The sequence below is a fragment of the Artibeus jamaicensis genome, unplaced genomic scaffold (assembly GCF_021234435.1).
Source record: "Artibeus jamaicensis isolate MK-2021 breed Jamaican fruit bat unplaced genomic scaffold, CSHL_Jam_final contig_3214, whole genome shotgun sequence".
NCBI lineage: Eukaryota > Metazoa > Chordata > Mammalia > Chiroptera > Phyllostomidae > Artibeus > Artibeus jamaicensis.
In genome coordinates, this window is record NW_026521760.1 from 823,293 (window position 1) to 842,851 (window position 19,559).

Sequence of the window (19,559 nt, forward strand, 5' to 3'; positions counted from 1 at the left end):
TTTTGATTTCTTGTTTGAGTTCCTTTTTGATCCATTGGCTGTTTAGTTGCATGTTGCTTAGTCTCCATATATTTGTGTTTTTTCTTATTTTCTTCCAATTGATTTCTAGTTTCATGTTGTTGTGGTCAGAAAAGATGCTTGGAATAATTTCAACCTTTTTAAATTTATTGAGTCTTTCATGTAGCTTAATATGTGGCCTATGGAGAATGTTCATGGCACTTGAAAAAAACGTGTATTCTGCAGTTTGTAGAATGACGTGAGTGAAGTATTAAATCCTCTACTGTTATTGTGTTACTGTAGATTTCTTATTTTATATCCATTAATAATTGCTTTGTATACATAGGTGTTCCTTTGTTGGGTGTGTAGATATTTCAAATTGTTATATCTTCTTGGATTGGCTGCTTTATAATTGTATAATGTCCTTCCTCGTCTTTTTGTAATTTTTTTTGTTTTAAAGTCTATTTTGTCTCATATAATTATTGCTATTCCAGTTTTCATTTCATTTTCAATTTTAATGTAGTAGGTATCCTGTAGGGTCCAGTGCCACAGTGTCCCCTCTCACCCAAGCTGTGTACTTGAGTTGTGTCATTTTTGTGGGCTGAGTACAACTTTCTCTTGTAGTTGAGCCTTGATTGCAGTTAGTAGGTCAATGGGAAGGATTAACCAAGGCCAATCAGCTGCAAGGACTGGCTGTGACCACTTACCACCAACCTCTGCCCTCCATGGAGGATCAGCTGTACAGGAGCAGGATGGCAGTGCCCTGATGTAGTCTGTGGAAATCTACTTGGTGCATAGCCCTAAGGTTTCCTGGGTGGTACAGGCCAAGGTCAGCCCCACATGTGTTCTGCTGGGGCCATCCACATGAGCTATAAAGCAATCTGAGATGGCTGCTACTTGTGATTGGCTTTCAGATTCCCAAGTGAAGCCAAGCTGTGAATCTAGGTTGGCTGCTGCTACTGCCAGACCCAGGGCTACTTAGCAAGAGGTATAGGGGCAGAAGGCTCACTGAGGCTAGCTGATACTTGTCTGAGAGGATTTGGGAAGTTGTGAAGCATGAGCCAAGATCAGCCATTCATACGGAAAAGGAGCTTGGTGGCTCGTAAATTGGGTGGGACAGTCTCTTGGGATCTTCAGGGTGGGACAAACAATGTTAGCTAAGTTGAGAGAATATCAGATATGTTACTGGGCTGCCAGCTTTGTGGCTCTGTGGGAAAGTGCTGCAAAAAGGGGCAATGGCCTCCGTCTGCCTATCTGTCTGGGAGAAAGCTATCTCCCAGCTCTTGCCTGATTCCAGACACTTAGGTTCCTCCCTGTATGCCACTGGTGCCTTTCAATTGCTATTCTGGTGCTGGAGCTCTGAGGGAGTGAGTCTGAGTAAGACTGTGTGTGGTTTCTTTAAGAGGAATTGCTTGGGACTCCAGCATTTTTTTCCACCAACACATTCCCCACTGGTCTTCGTAGCCAGAATTGATGGGGACTTACCTTCCTGGCAATGGAACCCTGGTCCGAGACTGGGACTCTTCCCCGCTGAGATACATCTCTTGAATTTTTAGCCACCACATGTAGAATAGGACCAGCCCATTCTGCATCTCTGCCCCTCTTACCAATGTAGATGGATTGATTTCCTTGATTTGTAGTTGTCAGACTTCCATTCAACTTGATTTTTGATGGTTCTGAGTGATGGTTGTTCTATTATTTTAGTTGTAATTTTTATGTCTAAGCATTCATTTTAAGTGGTATAGGTGAAGATTATAAACATATGAAGATTTTCAGGTGAAGAGTTTTTTGTATTTTAGTTTTTCAGATAAGGGATTTTGGTCTCTATTTTATTTGCATATAAGTATAGTAAATTTTTAATTTTTAAAAGTTTCCTACATGACCTTAGTTGTTAGGATTGGCTTTATAAAGTATAGTATGGATAATTCAGAATTTTATTTTTATGTTTTTCTTTTTATTAAGTGGGTTTCTTTTCTGTTCTCTGACTTTGGGGACTTCACAATCCAGCACAGGGATAGAGCTAATGAGTAAACAAGAAGGGGTTATTGAGAATTAAGCATTCTCCATTCACTAGAAATTGAAAAAGAGCAAAGGTTGGTATGGCCAGGAGCTTCCAGAGAAGGTTTTGCAAAAGAAGTACTTGAAGGATCCCTTACGTTTGGATAGAGAAAAAGTGATTTAGCAACAATGTCAGGCTAAGCAAAGACCTGCGGGTAGGAACATGTGTTTTGGGGGAAGAGAAGAGCCAGTGAAAATAATCCATGCAGACATGTAATAAAGGTAAGACTGGAGATAGGAAGGATAGAGTTGAATAGGAGGAAGAAAAGGTGTGAAAAATCTGGAGACAAATAGCAAAGAAAACTGGCTTTTTTTTTTTGTTTGTCATTTCAGATTTAGATTGGCAATTATGGAATTATGGATTGACAGCAGAAAGAGGAGTCCCCTGGGGGAAGAAGAAAAAGATGAAAACAAAGAAAACTGAGAATAGGGAGTTGCTTTTTTAAATGAAAACAGAGACAGATTTGTAGATAGAGAGCAGATAAACAGCTCTGGTAGGGGAGGGTGTTTGGGGATGGGAGGATTGGCAAAAAAGAAAAAAAAAAAAAGAAAGAAAGAACCCATGGACTGGGACAACAGAGTAGTGACAGTAGAGGAGAGGGGGATTTATGCAGGTGGAAGAGGTTATAGGGGAGATAAGTGGTAATGGAAAAAAATAATCAAAGACACTGAAATAGAGAACAGGCTGACAGTGACCAGAGACGAGAGGGGAGGGAATTTCAGGGGAAAAGAGGAAGGAAGGGTTTGCAGGAACAAGTATAAAGGACACATGGGCAAAAACAAGGGGAGTGGAAACAGGAGGGAGGTGGGGAGCACTGCAGGGGGGGTGGGCTGGGATGGGAGTAAAAGACAGAAAACTGTTCTTGAACAACATTTAAAAATAAATAAAAATACAATTAATAATGTAAAAATTAGCTACAGTAAAAAATTAAGCAAATTATAGGACCTAAACTCCCTCACAATCTACACTGATAATTTTGTCAGTGATATTCATGTTGAGAAATGATGGTGACTTCCAGGTCACCACAACATTCTCCGTCATTAAAGAAAACAAATCTAGCACAATGTACACCAGGAAAATAAGACAGAACACTGTGGTAAGACATTCTATAAAGACTTTTCACTAAGTGTTGAAACAAGTATAAAGAATTACTCAGAGTTAACTTAAGATTTTTCTAGAAATTTAATTAAAATATGCCATTCCAAAGCATGCAGGAGAAAGAATCTTAGAATTCTGGAATAGGAAGAGACTTTGAGGCATTGGTTTTAATTTGCAAGTCTTTAGACCTCTGTAATTTATGAAAGCTCACATTTAATTGTTAGAAAGTTTTTAATAAAATACTGGTATCTCTTTAACTCATATCCATTAGTAAAAATAACCCCCTGAAACAGCTAAACAAGACCAAGTAAGTGACTGCTGCTATAGTCAGAATTAGGAAAATGTTATTAAAAGCACTGAGGCAAGAGAAAAATTTTTGGAGGAGGGAACTCCCCTATCTTGATTGTGGAGATACAATCAACTTAATTGTATAAAATTACCAAATTCATTAAGCTGTGCATTTAAAATTTCAAAACAAAGACTATCTCTAGTGGTAGTAAGTAAGAGCCTTTCCCATATTTGAAAGCATATATCATGTCTTTTCATAATTAATCCTATGTATATATTTAGATATTTAAGATGCAAATACCTAATTCAGTATGTGCTAGTTAATTTGTTCAGCATAGAATAGCCAGGAGGATTTTTCTTTAAAAAATAATAAATATGCTCAAACACTTAAATATAATAAACAGGAAGCAAAATATAAAATAAGCAAATAATTCAGTATTTATTTACTTGCTTTTAGATTTTATTTATTTATTTTGAAAGAGAGGGAGAGAAACATCAATGTGTGGTTGCCTCTAGTGTATTCCCTACTGGGGACCTGGCCTGCAACCTAGGCATATGCCCTGACAGGGAATCGAACCAGCAACTTCTCGGACCATAGGCCAGCACTCAACCCACTGAGACACCCAGGGCTCAATAATTATCTGGATAATATCTGTTATATCACAGTCATTCATTTAAGATGATTACCTTCAATAGACTGACTCTGCTTTGTTCTAAAGACCTTGAAATGCTGTTTTCTCTTTAGTAATTTAGTATTAGCTTAGAAAATACAGTGTTGAAGATAAGAGACACCCCATGAGAGAGTGAATGGAAGCCAAAAAGAAGCAGTGAATTTGTATTTGCATAACCAAACTGAAACAGCGCCACCTTGGTTAATATATTAAAATTCATAGTGAGTAGATGATTCATCTGTATAATACTTGATTTTCTGTAAACAATACCAGTGGTTTCATATCAGGTTGATTAAAGTGAGAATCAAGGTGAGTGACACTGGGAAAAAGTCATTTTAAAGAGGTACATAGAAAGGCAAACAAATAAGAATATACTTCTTCATTTTCCCAATAATCACAAAAGTATGAAATCACATTGCCCTTTAAAAATACTAGCACAAATCTTCAAAGATGGAAGGATATAGGATAGACAAGAGACCTCAGGTGGATTATGCCATTTGAATTTATGGGAAACTCCAGGGGTAACTTTTTTTTTAAAAGAAATGCCTTTTATTGAAGTGTTATTTACATACAGTGAAATTCATAAATTTTAAGTGAACAGTTGTTAATTTTGTACAATTGAATTAAAATGATTTAAACTCTACAAACAATCTGCAAGAGTTTCCTTATCCTAAAAAGTTTTCTCATGACTCTTTGCTCTCAATGACATTTCCCAATTCTGGTTCTAGACAGTCATTTAATCTACTTTATGTCATAGTTTTTCTTTTTCTAGAATTTTATGTTATTGGAATCATGCGGTACCTAGTCTTTTGTTTTCAATTTATTCACTTACCATATTTTTGAGATTTATGTTTTTGAATTACTAATACTTTGTTCCTTTTTATTGCTGAGTAGTATTTCATAGTAGGGATACACCACAGTTTATTTATACACTGAAGAGTTGACGGATATATGTGTTGCATCCTTTTTTGGCTGTTTTGAATAATACTGTTATGAACATTTGCAACCACATCTTTGTGTGGACATGTGTTTTTACTTCACTTGGGTAAAATACACAGGAGTTAAATTGTTGGTTTCTGTGATAAATGCATGTTTAACTTTGTGAAGTATTTTCAGGCTGTTTTCCAAAGTGGCTGTACTATTTTTTATTCCTAACAGCAGTGTATGGAATTTCTACTTACTCCATATCCATAACAACACTTATTATTGTCAGTCTTGTTAATTTTAGCCATTTAGGTAATTCACTCTGGTTGTAATTTACACTTCCTTAATAACTAGTGATGGTGAATATCTTTACCTTATTTTTATTGCCCATTTGTATAACATCTTTTGTGAGGTGCTCTTTAAATCTTAACTCTCCTATAAAAATGGAATTGTCTTTTCCTTACTAAGTTGTAAGTTCATTATATATTCTTGATTCAAGCTTTTTGTGAGAAGTGTTCTATAAAAATTTCATTCGACTTGGCATGCCTTTTTGTATTGTGTCTTTTGAAAAAAGAAAAGTTTTTTATCTTGATGAGAATTCATTTTAACTTCATTTCTTCTTTTTATAGTTTGTGCTTCTTATGTCCTATTTAACAAAGTTTTGCCTAACCTAGTGTCACAAAGATTTTCTCTTCTATGTTTAATAGTTTACATTTTCTTACTTAAGCTTGAGATTCATGTTGAGTTAATCTTTGTGGAAGGTATGAGGTAAAGGTCAAGGCTAACATTTTTCCCCATACAGGTATCTAGTTGTAGTGCCATATGTTGAAGACTATTTTCCTCCATTGAAATACTTTGATATAGTTCTTAAAGATAAATTGACCATGAAAGAGTGGGATAATTTCTGGACTATTGTAATTTATTTTCATTTATACCTATTCTTATGCCAATTTTACAATGTCTTGATTTGTACCCATATAGTAAGTATTCAAATCAGGCAATATAACTTCTTCAATTTTGTCCTCGTTTTTCAAAATTGTCTTTTACCTTTTAGTATAAATTTTAAATCATGTAATCAGTTTCCTCAAAGCATCATGCTTGGATTTTGATTGAGATTGCATGGAATTTAAAGATTAGTTTGGGGAAGATTGCCATCACAAAAATACCGAGTCCTCTGCCCATGAACATAGTAGCTCTCATTTATTTAGTTCTTTATTTTCCATTATTTATCCTTTGCAATATTTTATAGTTTTAAGTGTTGAGGTCTTGCATATCTTCCATTAAATTTATTCCTTAGTATTTTTGTTATTTTAAACGGAGTTTGAAACAACTTTTATTGTCACTTGTTTGTTACTAATATATAGAAGTGCCAGCTTTTATTTTGACTTTGTATACTGCAATTTTCCTAAATTTATTCATATATTTAATAGCTATTTTATGGAATCCTTAGGGTTTTCTACCTGTATAATCATGTAATATGCAAATAAGGATAGTTTTACTTCTCCATTTCTTATTTACATTCCTTTTATTTTCTCTGCTGGTCTTATTGCACTGGCTAGGACCTTCAGTAAGTGTTAAATAAAAGACATCTTTGAGTATGATGTTAGCTGTATATTTTTCATAGGGGCTCTTAATCAAGTTGAGTAAGTTCACTTCTATTTCTAGTTTGCTGAGAGCTTTTATCACAAGATGATTTTGTGAAATGTTTTTCTACCCCTATTGCAATGACCATATGGTTTTAGTCCTATATATACTCTTTGATATGGTAAACTGCACTGATTGATTTTCAAGCACATGTAAATAATTTGACCTAAACTATAAATTGAAGGACAGAACATAATATCATTAAAAATGGAAAACAAAACCATGTGTCTTAATATTACTTAATACACCATTATTTTTTCTAATCAGCAGAAAATTTTCAAATAGTAGTTATCTGATTTAGTATAGGTAAGAAGAGGACCGACTCAAAAGAAAGTATCTAATGCTTTCCTTTCTTTTCTAATTTAAGAATGTTTATGTTTATTAAAAGTACTCATTTGTTTGGACATCACATTAAAAAGTTGATAACTCAATACTGCATTTCATTTTTTTCAACAGTTCAAGTCACTTGCCTAAAATCAGTTTTTTTTCTATAGGAAAAGAGCTGTCTTCAGGTAACTTGTTTGTGTCTGATTACGTAGGAAAACTGAATCCCCAGTTGAAGGTTTTAGCAGTAATTCAGTCTCCTTTAAAGTAAAAACAAAAATATGTCTGTGATTACATTTAACTATAGTGTCGGGCTACTGCCTGATGCTTTTGATTCTGTGAAATTTTAATTTCATTTTAAAGAGAAAACATTTGGGTGATTAGAGACAGGACTAAACAACCATTCCCACAAAGCTGAACATAAAATGAAACAATTCATCATGCAAAAAATAGCCTCCATAAAAATACAGTTTCCTGAAAGGTAAATTATAAAAGTATGCATTTACTCAATCATTTTAAATACCATAATTATACAGGCTGCTCATCAAAAGACTTTTAAGACTCATTAAAATCATAAAACAATTCCAATTAAACCCATATTTAAATTAAGTTTCTACAACTAACCTACATGGTACTTTAAATCAAACAAAAAGTTGTATAAAAGGTCCAATTAATTGTAAGTTTTTGTAAGAATTAAAGCCTAATTACTCTATGATTAAATTTCCCGAAATGTAATCATCAATGGCTCTATTCAGAAGAATTAGCCTCCCTGTACCCCAGATGCCAGTGGAGGGCCGCAGCCTGTCTTTGACACCAGCAAACCCATTCATCTGAAATCAGCATAACTGTGGAAACTTTACCTCCACCCGCACTGGGGAGCCAAGTGGCCAGACTAAACAAAGCTGCAAATTTTATACAGATAAATGTCTCCCTATCTGAAGAGGTCCCTATCTGATTAAATGAATTCATGTTCATCAGAAAATTCTTTAAAAATCCATTGTCAGAGTAGGTTTTGGAAACAATGGTCATTTGAAAGGTTTCCAAATTGATGGAAAAAATGCACAAGAAAAAGAATAAGATTTGCAGCTGACAGAAAAGAGAACTAGGCCCTGTGAGGGGACAGTACTAATGCATTTCCTTCTAACTCTGTGCAACTCTTCTTTCTTACTTAGCTACTTGAAATGTTTTTCTCATTTTTATTAGCTCAACTTCCCATGGGAAAGAAAATAAAAAAGCTCTAGGACATCGCTGCCTCTTGTGTGTTCTCCAAAACTAATTAACCCTATGAAGTTATTAGGGCAGCATCATTTTTTCTATGACATCACCCAAGGTGAAGGTCATTCTATAATATTCTTGGCTTCATTCATGTGGTGCATACCCCACAAAATATAATTTATTATAATTTCCTCAGTGCCCTGATAGCCAAGTGATTAGTTATTATGGTACATAAAAAGTCCAGACATATCACATATGATTTATAGCCTCTGTTTCTGATAATCTAATTTTCTTTTATGGTAAGAAGAAATTTACTATTTATGTTTTATAGATTGTTATTTTGAGAAAATGAGTATTTGAAGTATCTTCATATGGACACTTGCTGATTGCACAACATCTGGAAGTCGATGCATCCTAATGATTGGGATACAAAGGCAGTTCTTTATCTAATCGACAAGAATTTTTCTCAACTACCTTTGTGTGTGCTGGTGGCAGAATGTTTGTCTGACAGATTAAATTAGGCTGGAGCTACCCGCCATACATACAGGGGACATAAGTACAATAAATGGTGGTTCTGGGCAGATAGAGCGGAGTTTAGGATTCACCTATAACAAGATTTCTTTCTCCTTGGGTACACTGTCCCTGACTTGAAAAGCCCCCAACTCTTTGTCATAACAACCTATTGCCAGACCTTCTAGATGCAGAGTGGGCTTACCTGCATGCCTCTGCTTTTAAAGAAGAGATCTTTCAGAACCATGATCCTTAAACTCCTATAACAAAGTTCCTTCTCCCTCTCCTCTGCTCATGACTGTATGATCTTCATTTTTATTATGCTTAAATTATGTTACGTGAGCACTAATTCAGGTGGTTATATATGGTTTCTACTCTAAGAGAATGCTCCCCACCAAATGATTTGAGAGGTATACCTGAAGGGTGAGGCCAATACACACAATCTCCCCAGAAAAGGGGAGGTCTTAGAGAGGAAATCTGAGCAGGCCTCGGTGAGAGAAAGGTGATCCTTTCACCCTGCTTCTAACTGTGAAGAGTTAAGGATGGGAAATAAGCTGCCAGGACCCAGGAGAGTCCTCTCTTTGCTTGTATGAAGTGTAAAATGGGATGGTGCCTTTGATCCCTAGTGATCAGAATGCTGCATGGCTAATCCACGGAGCTAATAATAATGGCTATTAATTATTAAATACTTACTAATAACTTGATATGTAGTGATTGTTTCAATCTTTACAGCTATGAAATAGTAGTATATCCACATTTTATAGCTGAAGGCTGAGGCCCAGAAAGGTTAAGTAATTGGTCCAAAGTCACATAACTAGTAAATTGCAGAGCTGGGGTTCAAACCCAGTCTGCCTCTATTTACACACTTAGTCATTATGCATACTACTCTTTCAATTCTTTGTATTCTGTACTTATTCAATAGCAAATACTTATGTCAGACTTAAAATATGCCAGGCACTCATCTAAGAGCTCATACACAGTCAGGCACCGTATAACAACATTTCAGACATTTCCGTCAACAGTGGACTGCGTACACACAACAGTGCTCCAAAGAATTACAACAGAGATGAAAAATCACCAAGTGACTTCATGGTCATCAATAATGTCCTAGTGCAAAGCATTGCTCATGTGTTTGTACTGACATGTTATAAACAAACCTACTGCCCTGCCTATTGTATAAAAGTGTAACACATATAGAACTTTTGGTCAGGATGGTGGTGTAAGTATATTATTCTCACCTCCTCCCACAATCACATCAAAATTATGACTAAATTATAGAACAACCACCAATGAGAACTACCTGAAAGACTAGCTGGACCAGAATCCAATAACTAAGGTCATAAAGGAGAAGCCCTCTTGAGGCTGGTAGGAGGGGCAGAGATGCAGAAGGGCAGGTCACACATTCACAGTGTGGTGGTTAAGAATTGGGAGGGATATTTCAGCTGCAGAGGTCCCTCCTGAGGATCTAGGGGTCACAGCCTTGCACTGGGCTGTCCAGCTTGGGACACCAGTGTAGGAGAGTAGCCCTCAGAACATCCGGCTGTGAAAACCAGAGGGACTGCATCTTAGAAACATGAAAGCTATAAGAGACCGAGATGCTGTTCTTAAAAGGCCCACACACAGACTTACACACTCTAAGTTCCAGTACAGGACCAGCAGCTAATAAAGCCCCAGGGACGGACATATGGGGAGGAACTAAACTGACCTACTTCAGGGCAAGGGCTGGAGGCACAAGGACAACTCTCTTTGAGGACAGGAGCACTAGCATGCACCATTGTTCATTTGTTGCACTCTGCATTCATCTAGCTTGTTCAGTGCAGGGGGAGCCAAATCTATGCCCTCCCTTAACCTGGCTAACATCTTTTGCCCCACACTGGTAACTACCTGAGAACCTGTCCCGCCAAACTCTCTTGCATGAAGCAACTTCTCCACACAAGCAGCCTTCCCTGGCTCATGCTGCTGGTGTTCCTAAAATCTCTCAAAGGTTCACAAATGCCAAACAAGCTGCAACTGTCCTTGGCATGACTTGTAGCTCTTGATAAAAGGCCTCAAGCCAAGCACAAGTGGAGATGAGTCTCAACTTCATTTTAACTCCCAGGAGTTATCTGTTTGGAGAAGCCTGAAATAAGTGGCAGCCAGTCCTGGCCTGGCACATAGCTTCAACTATAAGGCCACAAGCCCAGGACAAGTGGTAGCCAGTCTTGGATACAGAATAGCCTCTCCCAAGCATCTCCAAGCCCAGAACAAGCAGAAACAAACTGCATATCACTTTGTAGCTCCTACCTTGTGGTTCCTAGGCCAGCATAAGCAGAGGCTGATCTTGGCTTAAAACAGAGCCCTTACCAAGAGGCTCCAGACTCATTATGCCCATTTGCTGACCTGAGGTCACACCAGAGCACCAATCAGCTCCACAAATGACAGCCAAAGGGTAGACTTGGCCTCAGTGACTCCTGCTCTGTGGTGTCAGCATCAACTCCCAAGCAACAGCTGAGCCACTGGTGTCAGACAGCCAAAGAGCCCAAGGCCCCTCCTGACCACTGATGGGCCAACAGCAATTAGAGCCTGACTACAACAGGAGGGGATGGACAACCCACACTGGGGTCACCCCTGGGACACCTGGCTCAGGTGACCAGGAAGATGGTACCAGTGGGGCCCCATTGGACACCTTTTACATAAGCTCACTCTGCCAAGCCTGGGAGACCTACAAGATCTACCTAATACATAAAAACAAACACAGGGAGATAGCCAAAGTGATGAGATGAAAAAACATGGTCCATGAAAAGGTAGGACAAAACTCAAGGAAAAAAAACACTAAACAAAGTGGAGACAAGCAATCTACTAGATAAAGAGTTCAGAACACTTAAAGGAAGAATAGATGACCTCCAAATCTGTGTCCTCTTCAGAATGTCTGACCTTATCTCCAGCTATGTGGGGTACATAGTCTCAGACATCTAGTTACCTCAAGTCCTAGAACTTCAAAACAAAGTGAACGGTCAGTGGCCAAACAGTGCCCTGCCACCTTCCCTCCGTCACTGCCAGACCATGGCCAGATAACCTGGGGCTGATTGGCCTCACTGCCTCCTGCCTTGCCACGGCTCCTTTATGGAGGAGTAGTTTCTGCTCTTGTTCTTTTGCCTAGCAAGGTTTCATCTTATCCCTGTGTGCTAAAGACTGAAGGTTTGCATGGTCCCAGAATTCATATGCCTAAACATAATCCCCGATGTGAATGTACTGGAGGTGGGAACTTGCGGAAGCGATCAGCTCATAGAGACAGAGCCCTCAGGAGTGGGGTTACTATCCTTAAAAAAAGAAATCCCAGAGAACTCTCTTGTCCCATCTGCCATGTGAGGACACAGTGAGAAGACACTTGTCTATGAACCAGGAAGTGGGTTTTCACCAGACACCAGATCTGTTGGTGCCATGATCTTGGACTTCCAGCCTTCAGAACTGTGAGAAATAAGTGATGTTTATGGGCCACCTGGTTTGTGGTAGATTGTTACAGCAGCTTCAGTACCCTAAGTACAACACTCTCTTAATCATCCCCGTGTAGCTGGACCCTTATGAATTTCTACAAAATCTTTACTTGTTACTGCAGCTATCAGCAACTCTCAACTCATTCATATTTAATGTGTACATGACAAAATGTAACATTTAATCAATTCTGTTTTGTAGTTTTGGCCATATATTCATCTGGGTCCAAGCTAATATCACCTAAGTGTGTATCATATGCCAGGCACTGGGGTACTGCCTGTGTTTCAGTCCACCAGCTCTTCAGCATAGCTCAGTGGGGTCTCATCATATCTTCTAGATTAGAGATAAAAATGCTAAAATTCTGAGAGATGAAATGATTCAAATTCACAGGGCAAAACAGCGGAGATAAAATTTATGCCCATTTCTGTCTGAGTACAAATCAATAATCTTTCTGCTCTGTGTTGATTAAATTGAGTTTCTTTCAACTGATTTTCTAAATTCCAGTTAGAATTCTTTTCCCTATGAAAGAATCTGAGTTATAATCTAGGGCATATATATAATTATCATCTTAAATCCTCTTCTAAACAAGATAAAGCATAAACAAATGAATACATAAATATATCATCAATGATTTCTATTAAATATCCAATAAATTCTAATATATATTTTGGATTGATGACTTTATATTATCAAGCTAGAACATAAAATATACTACCAAAAACTTAAAAAATTTTCATCCAATTTGAAATATTTGAGAATCAACAATAAAGACATGCAAATACTATAGTCCCATGTAACACAAAGTTGTATAAAATTAACCTTTAAAGGTCTGACCATTATTTTTAACACCTTAGACAAATTTAGTTACCAGACATAGTCATCAATGCATAGCTCTCTTCTTCAATCCTTTTCCTCTTCAACAGGATGTGGCTGCATGACTATTTAGTGGTTTTATTGATGGATAAACTAAATGACAAGGGTGTCAGATGCTGCTGGAAGTGTGCCCACGGGCCTCACATCCTGAACACCAGTGGCCAGCCCTGCCTCTTTGCTGGAGGGTTGCTTTCAGGCTGCCACAGTCTCCTCTGCCAGGGTGCAGCAGTCCAGGCAAAACGGAACTAACGCTCGAACTCATGACCACTGGCCTGCAAACTGGATAAAGTCACACCTCTCCTTCTGCCATTTACCAAACTAAACCAACCCATAAAGAAAAAAGTTCCCACACCAGCACAATTAGTATCTCCTACTCCAATTCCTTGTCTTTGTGTTCCCTTTTATAAACCTCCTCTTCTTGATTTTTCTCCCCAATCATATTCCCCACTTACAGATCACACTTCCACTGCTCTTCAGAGCCACTATTTTCCCAGAAATGTAGAATTTAAACACATACAAAAAGACCTTAAGTGATTAAGGTCTTTGAATTTTAGAGACAGGTTTTTTTTTTTTAATTAAACTGTAGGAGCATCTGCATAAAAGTATTTGCGAATGCATGCTATATAAACCATAAAAAGTGGAGTTGTACCCTGGCTGGCATGGCTCAGTGGATTGAGTGCCAGCCTGCAAACCAGAGGGTCACCAGTCTGATTTCTGGTCAGGGCACATGCCTGGGTTGCAGGCCAGGTCCCCAGTTGGGGACATGTGAGATGCAGCCACACATTGATGTTTCTCTCCTTCTCTTTCTCCCTCCCTTCTCCTTTCTCTAAAAATAAATAAAATCATTTTTAAAAAGTGGAGTTTATTTGGTTGAAGTGGAGAGGGCAAGTGCTTGAGGCTCTGAGGTGACTCAGAGGTTCCAGGGCCGTATAGACCAGGCCAGGAAGCTGCAGCCACCAAGGAGGAAGGTGCCTTTTTCTAATGAAATGCAGTAGGGCCTTGTGCCCAAAGCCTTGCTCTTAGCATTACCAGGAGTGTGCTAAGCACCTACATAGATTCTGAACAGTGACAGTCTACTGTTTGTGGCATTTCTTGCAATAAACTGTGAATGTAAGGATTGTAGAAATGGGGAGAGATGGATGGAGGAGAGGAAGAAGAGACACGTGACAGGGGAGTGTGTGGAGGATTAGAAGTCCTGGCCACATTTGAGGCACATGCACACAGGCAGAGGGCATGTCTCTGTGCACTATTTACAAGTGCTGGGCTTAAGGAATAAACTTTCCTGAGTTTAAAAGATAAATTATGCCAGCAGTGTGGTACCCTCTGCCAATGTCAGGGGCTTAGCTAGAGATAGAAGAAACAGGCTATTAAATCTGCAACACTTTTTTCTTCTGTCCACAGAGGCTTCTGTGGAAACGCCAAAGCAGATACCAAGGACGAAAGAGGAAAGTGTTGGTTCCCAAATAGACTTATAACTACGGTGAGACTTGTTGTCATTTTATCTATTCCTATTGCACCCAGTGACCCAGGACATAACTGTCAATTAAGTTACAATTTTACCTGAAGTACTACTGCAAGTTATACTGCAGGTTTTGTTTGTAAACTTAGTAAATGAACCAAACGGAACAATGCTCCAGCTGATGTGACTGGCCGCAGACGGTGCTGGGTAGGGTAACTCCTGACTATTGGGGTCTGTTGCTCTTGATTACTCTGTCTCAGGGTCTTTCGTCCTGAGCTGGTGATCCTGAATTCAGAGCACATTGGGTGGCATTGTAGTATCATTTCTAAAATATTGGTTCTACTGTTCTGTTTCCTTAGAACTGTCTCTGTCCTCAGGCAAACAGGGCCCTAGTTTTAGCCGTGGTATCTATGTATACACACAGAGAAACGTGTAAAGGATTCATTATTCCTAGTGGGAGTAGAGAAACTTAGAGAAGTAAAGCACACCTGCTGTTTTCATGATCAACACTTGGTAATGAACTATAGAAATGATCCCTCAAAGTATAGTCTTATGATCAACACTTGGAACAGGGTGCATAAATGCTTCAGTTTACGGAAACAGCGAGACCTTCCTGAACCCTCCTAGTGATTAATTAAAAAGCCTGTCTTACAGATTTTTCTCTCAGGTGTACTAACCTTGTAGCCCTTACCATTAAGAACTAATAAATAAATGCTTGGTTAAGCATAAACAGGATGATAGGCAGTGAAAGAGTGATGATCTTGGTTTTTATGCAATATGCTCACTCTGTCATTTTACCTTGGAGGACAAAATAACATACAAAACTAAGAGTTGTAAAAGCAACTACAGTGAGCAATTTGTTATTATCTACTTAAGAAGTAGTAATAGTCTCCACTGTGAATGATCATCTTTGTGATTATAACACATATGATTCATTTTAATAGATAAAAATTCATGATTTTAAGAAAGCATTTTGAATTCTGCAATTAACTGAAGACATACACTGGGTAAAGACATATAGAGAGTGATCAGATGTTTAAATTTACTCTAAAAAATTAAACTAGATCACAAATGAAGTGGAAGCCTGCCCATTTAACAGATGCTTCTGTATCTGATTTGTGCAAATACTAAGTTATCCATCATATTAAACACAGTTCTTCATCTTTCTCCCATGTATTTTACGCAAGTAAATCTGGGTAACTACTGATTCCTTCCATCATCCTGTCTTTTAAAACACATTTTAAGAAGTAACATGGCAAGCTGGGAGCTTTGACAGTCATGAACTATCATAATCTTCATAATTTTAGCTTCTACCATGAAAATGATAAAAAACAGAGTGAACCCCCTTGAACTATGCAATCAGAATCCCACAAACATGACAGTATATTTAGGAAAAAAAAAGATCAAACTGTCTAATTATAAACAAAACATTTGGATAACTAGCTAATCTGTGAACAACTTAACAGATTCATCTTAAAAGGATTTTTACAGTATTAACAAATTGTTTTAAAAATCTAGGCCACAGTATGAAAATCAAATCATTCACTTATGTTATTGGGGCAATGTGAATTATGCAAATACGACAAATCTCTACTTCTTTGATAATTGCCAATTCAGTCAAGGATCTCCTTTAAACTGAAATAATGACTTGAGACATACACTAAAATATATTCTTAAGGTAAAATAAAGAGTGCAAATAGACATTTTTCCTTTCAGGCTCAAATTAATGTAGCTCCCCAAGATGTTGCCTTATACCTTGATTAATTCCCAAATAAAACATTACCAGTTTGCTTGGACAGGGAATAAGAGAGCTTTCCAAAGATATCACAATTTCATTTTTTGCAAATCTTTTTCTGTTACACAAAGTTAGCATCTCAATGCAAAAAACTAAAGGCCATCAAATTAAATGATAAGCTTTTCTATGGAAAAACAACCTTCTTTAGCTTCCTTTGTTTTTTAAAGACTTTACTTATTTATTCTTAGAAAGGGGGCAGGGAGGGAAAAGAAGAAGGAGAGAAACATCAGCGCCTGGAGGCCTTTCTGTTCCCAGGCAGGGCAGCAGGCAGTCCACCGAGCCACACCAGCCGGGGCTCTCTGGCTTCCTCTGTATTTCTACACAGATTAACATTGTGCTGCTCTGATTGGTTTTCGCCCCTCTTTTTTTAGGAATAAATAAAAAGGAAGAATATACAAAAGGAAATGTCAGAAAGATGCTCCAGTTTTCTCAGTATTTAATTCATATCTTTTTTTGGATACTTAAACTTTATAGAATTATGTATAAGCTCCTATCTCCAGAGGGCGGGTAACAGTCACTTGACCTCTCACAATCTAGAAGTAACTTTAATATTTGGGGAATGTCTTACCAGGCATAAGTGTCTGTACAAAAAGAAAGAGACAGAAAAATTTTTAATTAAATAATTCTACAACTGTTAACTCTAACAGTAAATAACAAATCAAAGGGAAAAATGAAAGAAAATGATTGGACTTCCAAGAAACCTCTCTTCACTGAGTTGTTGGAATTCCTTAAAATTTTATTTAAATATAGGAACAAAATACCATGAAAGAACTAAAAGTAGCTTAAGTTAGTGCCTCCAACAGCTGATGTTTTCAGGTGCCCCTTCCCTTCCCTTCCACCCCTCAGTGGCCCCTGCGTGTGCTGTGCACACAGAATCCTTTCTGTACCCTCAAGAGTTACAACATTCATAACAAGATTCTCATGATTGTTTAATCTTAAATATTTTATATAGTGTTTTACTTTGATTCATCTCTTGATAATAATAATCATCATAGGTGCTATAATCCCTAAACTCTTACCTGCTTGAGAATATTGTCCTCATATTTGAAAAGTAACTTGTCTTTGAATAACATTCTTAGATCATATTTTCATGACCTGTAAAACACACAGCATGGCCTGCTTTTCTCTGACATTGTGCTGCTTTGAAGAAATTTAAGACACACATGATTTCCCCCTTTTATATAACTTACTTTTTCCACTAGTATGCCCATATAATTTTATCCTTAAAAACCAGAAATTGTACTACCATATGTTTTGGTGTTCGTTATTTTGTATTCACTTTGTGTCAAATAAATGGGCCCTTGCCCTGTACAGATTAAATCTTTCTTAAGGAAATTTTTCCTATATATTAATTTTCTGTTGCATTTGCTTTGCTATTTTCTTTTTAAAAAGTATTTTTAATTGTCCTCCCTTGTCTTTCTGCCTTATCTATCATCTATGTAATATTTTTCACATTGTCTTTTTTCCTAATTTGGTTTGGTTTTATCTCTCAATTCTGACCTCCATGGCTTTGTTTCCAGGAACAAGATTTTAATTCTTTTGCCTTCAGTGGGGCTTTCATTTCTATAATGATTTCTAGTTTCTGCTTTTTTTCTGAGTTTTCTAGCTCAACTTTAATCTTATATTATTTTATTGTATCATTTTTTAAACTCTCTTGATCATTTTCAAAAGGTCATGTTGTCTCTAACTTTATTAAGACTGGGAAATTTTTTTCTGTGGTATTCTTCAGATGTATATTCTTCATATGCCTTTTGACTATAATATTCTTTTTTCCCACTTTCATGCATAGGTTGATTTCTTTGTGCTGATAGAGCACATAGGAAACCTTCGGAATGTCTGTCTCTTGTTTGTGTTCTGTGGCTTCTTCAAAGAAGCCTGCCTGAAGTAGTTTTAGTTTTATTATCTTCTTTGAGTTCTTCTAATTCTTGTATCATGAATATCATGAAGTCAATGTTAAGAACTTTTTGTTCAATGCCCCAGTCAGAGGCTTCCTGAAACTCAGAGCAAGAGCCTGACTGATTCTCATCTCTTTCCCTTTGTCAGTGCTTACCTATCATACTCCTTCAGGCCTCTCTGTAGAGTCTCGTCAACCCTTTGTGGACTCAGCTTTCACTCCTCATGTCCCCACGTGACATGTGATGTTTGTGAAAATAGTTTTAAAGGAGTGAAATGGAAGAATTAGCAGAGGATCAAATTGGATGTATTTTAGAAAATACCATATTGCTATTCTTTTTTGGTTGGGGAAGTGGAGGGCATATCTCAAAGGCAGTATCATTTTAAAGGTAGTTATTTATTTTGAAGTGATTTTATGTTTTTATTTCAGAGATTATTATGTTTGTTTTATTCTCCAATTCAGAAATTGAATCAGCAATGTTCTTTTCTCCTAATTTGGTTTTAGTTATATCCAGGGGCTCCCTAGGTGCCCATGGCCAAGAAGTCTAATACAAATAAAAATGCAATATCATTCTCTGTTTTATTGTAATTATCAACTGAGTTGAAGCAAAACCCACTGAGATGACTACTAAGCTGTGATAGAAACTTTATGAAATGTGTGGTCCCAGAAAGCACTTTTTATATCAGTCTGAAAAGAACCCAAGGTGTCGGAGAGAAGAAAGCTTACATATCATCTTCTTTTTAACAGCATACTCTCCCAGGCCTTTAGAACTTTTCCAAGCAGCCCCACCCTGGCTCTAGTCTGCCCTAGTTATCTTTGGCCCTGAAGGAAAGTGAGAGGTATCTCCTCAACTCTTGCTCCTCATCTAGAGTGTCTGTAATTAAAGAATGAGGTAGATAAAGGACTATTATTATGACTAGAACAGGTTTGGTTCACACTGGCTTGAATTATTTCATTTTTTCAAGTATAATATTCTCAAGTATCCTGCAAACATTCTTTACCTGTTTTTGTGGTGCCTACACATGGAGCAGTATCAAAGTAAAACGGGGTCATAGAAACAATTACAACATGGATTTATTAGACACACTACTTTAAAGAATATAGGGATGCTCAAAAAAAAAAAAAACAAAAACCCACACATCTTCAGCGTACAATCAGCCTGAACTTACTCCTTAGCTCATGGAAATCCAAACCATAGCTCCTATATTTTCTGCTATATTGTGGTGCATGATATTAGTTTAAATCAATTTAGGCATAAACAACCATAGCCATTCAACTGCTAGTTAATTATTGTACACAGCTATAAATATTTAAGGCCATGTAGTTCCTATTTTTAT

At 37.3% G+C, this 19,559-nt stretch overlaps 2 protein-coding genes across 10 annotated transcripts in view; one reads left to right on the plus strand and one right to left on the minus strand.

Annotated features, from left to right (window-relative positions):
* Positions 1-19,559, plus strand: part of LOC128627135 (uncharacterized) — an 87,786-nt gene that overhangs the window by 41,651 nt on the left and 26,576 nt on the right. For 6 of the 8 annotated variants that reach the window (XR_008391243.1, XR_008391244.1, XR_008391245.1 and 3 more), the window contains one exon: positions 14,476-14,554. The exons of 1 other annotated variant lie outside the window; for it this stretch is intronic. Coding sequence is in view for 1 of the 7 variants with exons in the window: in XM_053663581.1 (XP_053519556.1) it covers positions 14,476-14,549 (74 nt within the window). In the remaining 6 variants the exon portion in view is untranslated. Of the gene's footprint in view, positions 1-2,388; positions 2,457-14,475; positions 14,555-19,559 lie in introns of those variants that run through there. One more of the 8 variants, XM_053663585.1, reaches the window with a different exon arrangement.
* KIAA0825 (KIAA0825 ortholog) overlaps positions 1-19,559 on the minus strand; it is a 412,101-nt gene that overhangs the window by 29,476 nt on the left and 363,066 nt on the right. The gene's annotated exons all lie outside the window — the stretch shown is intronic.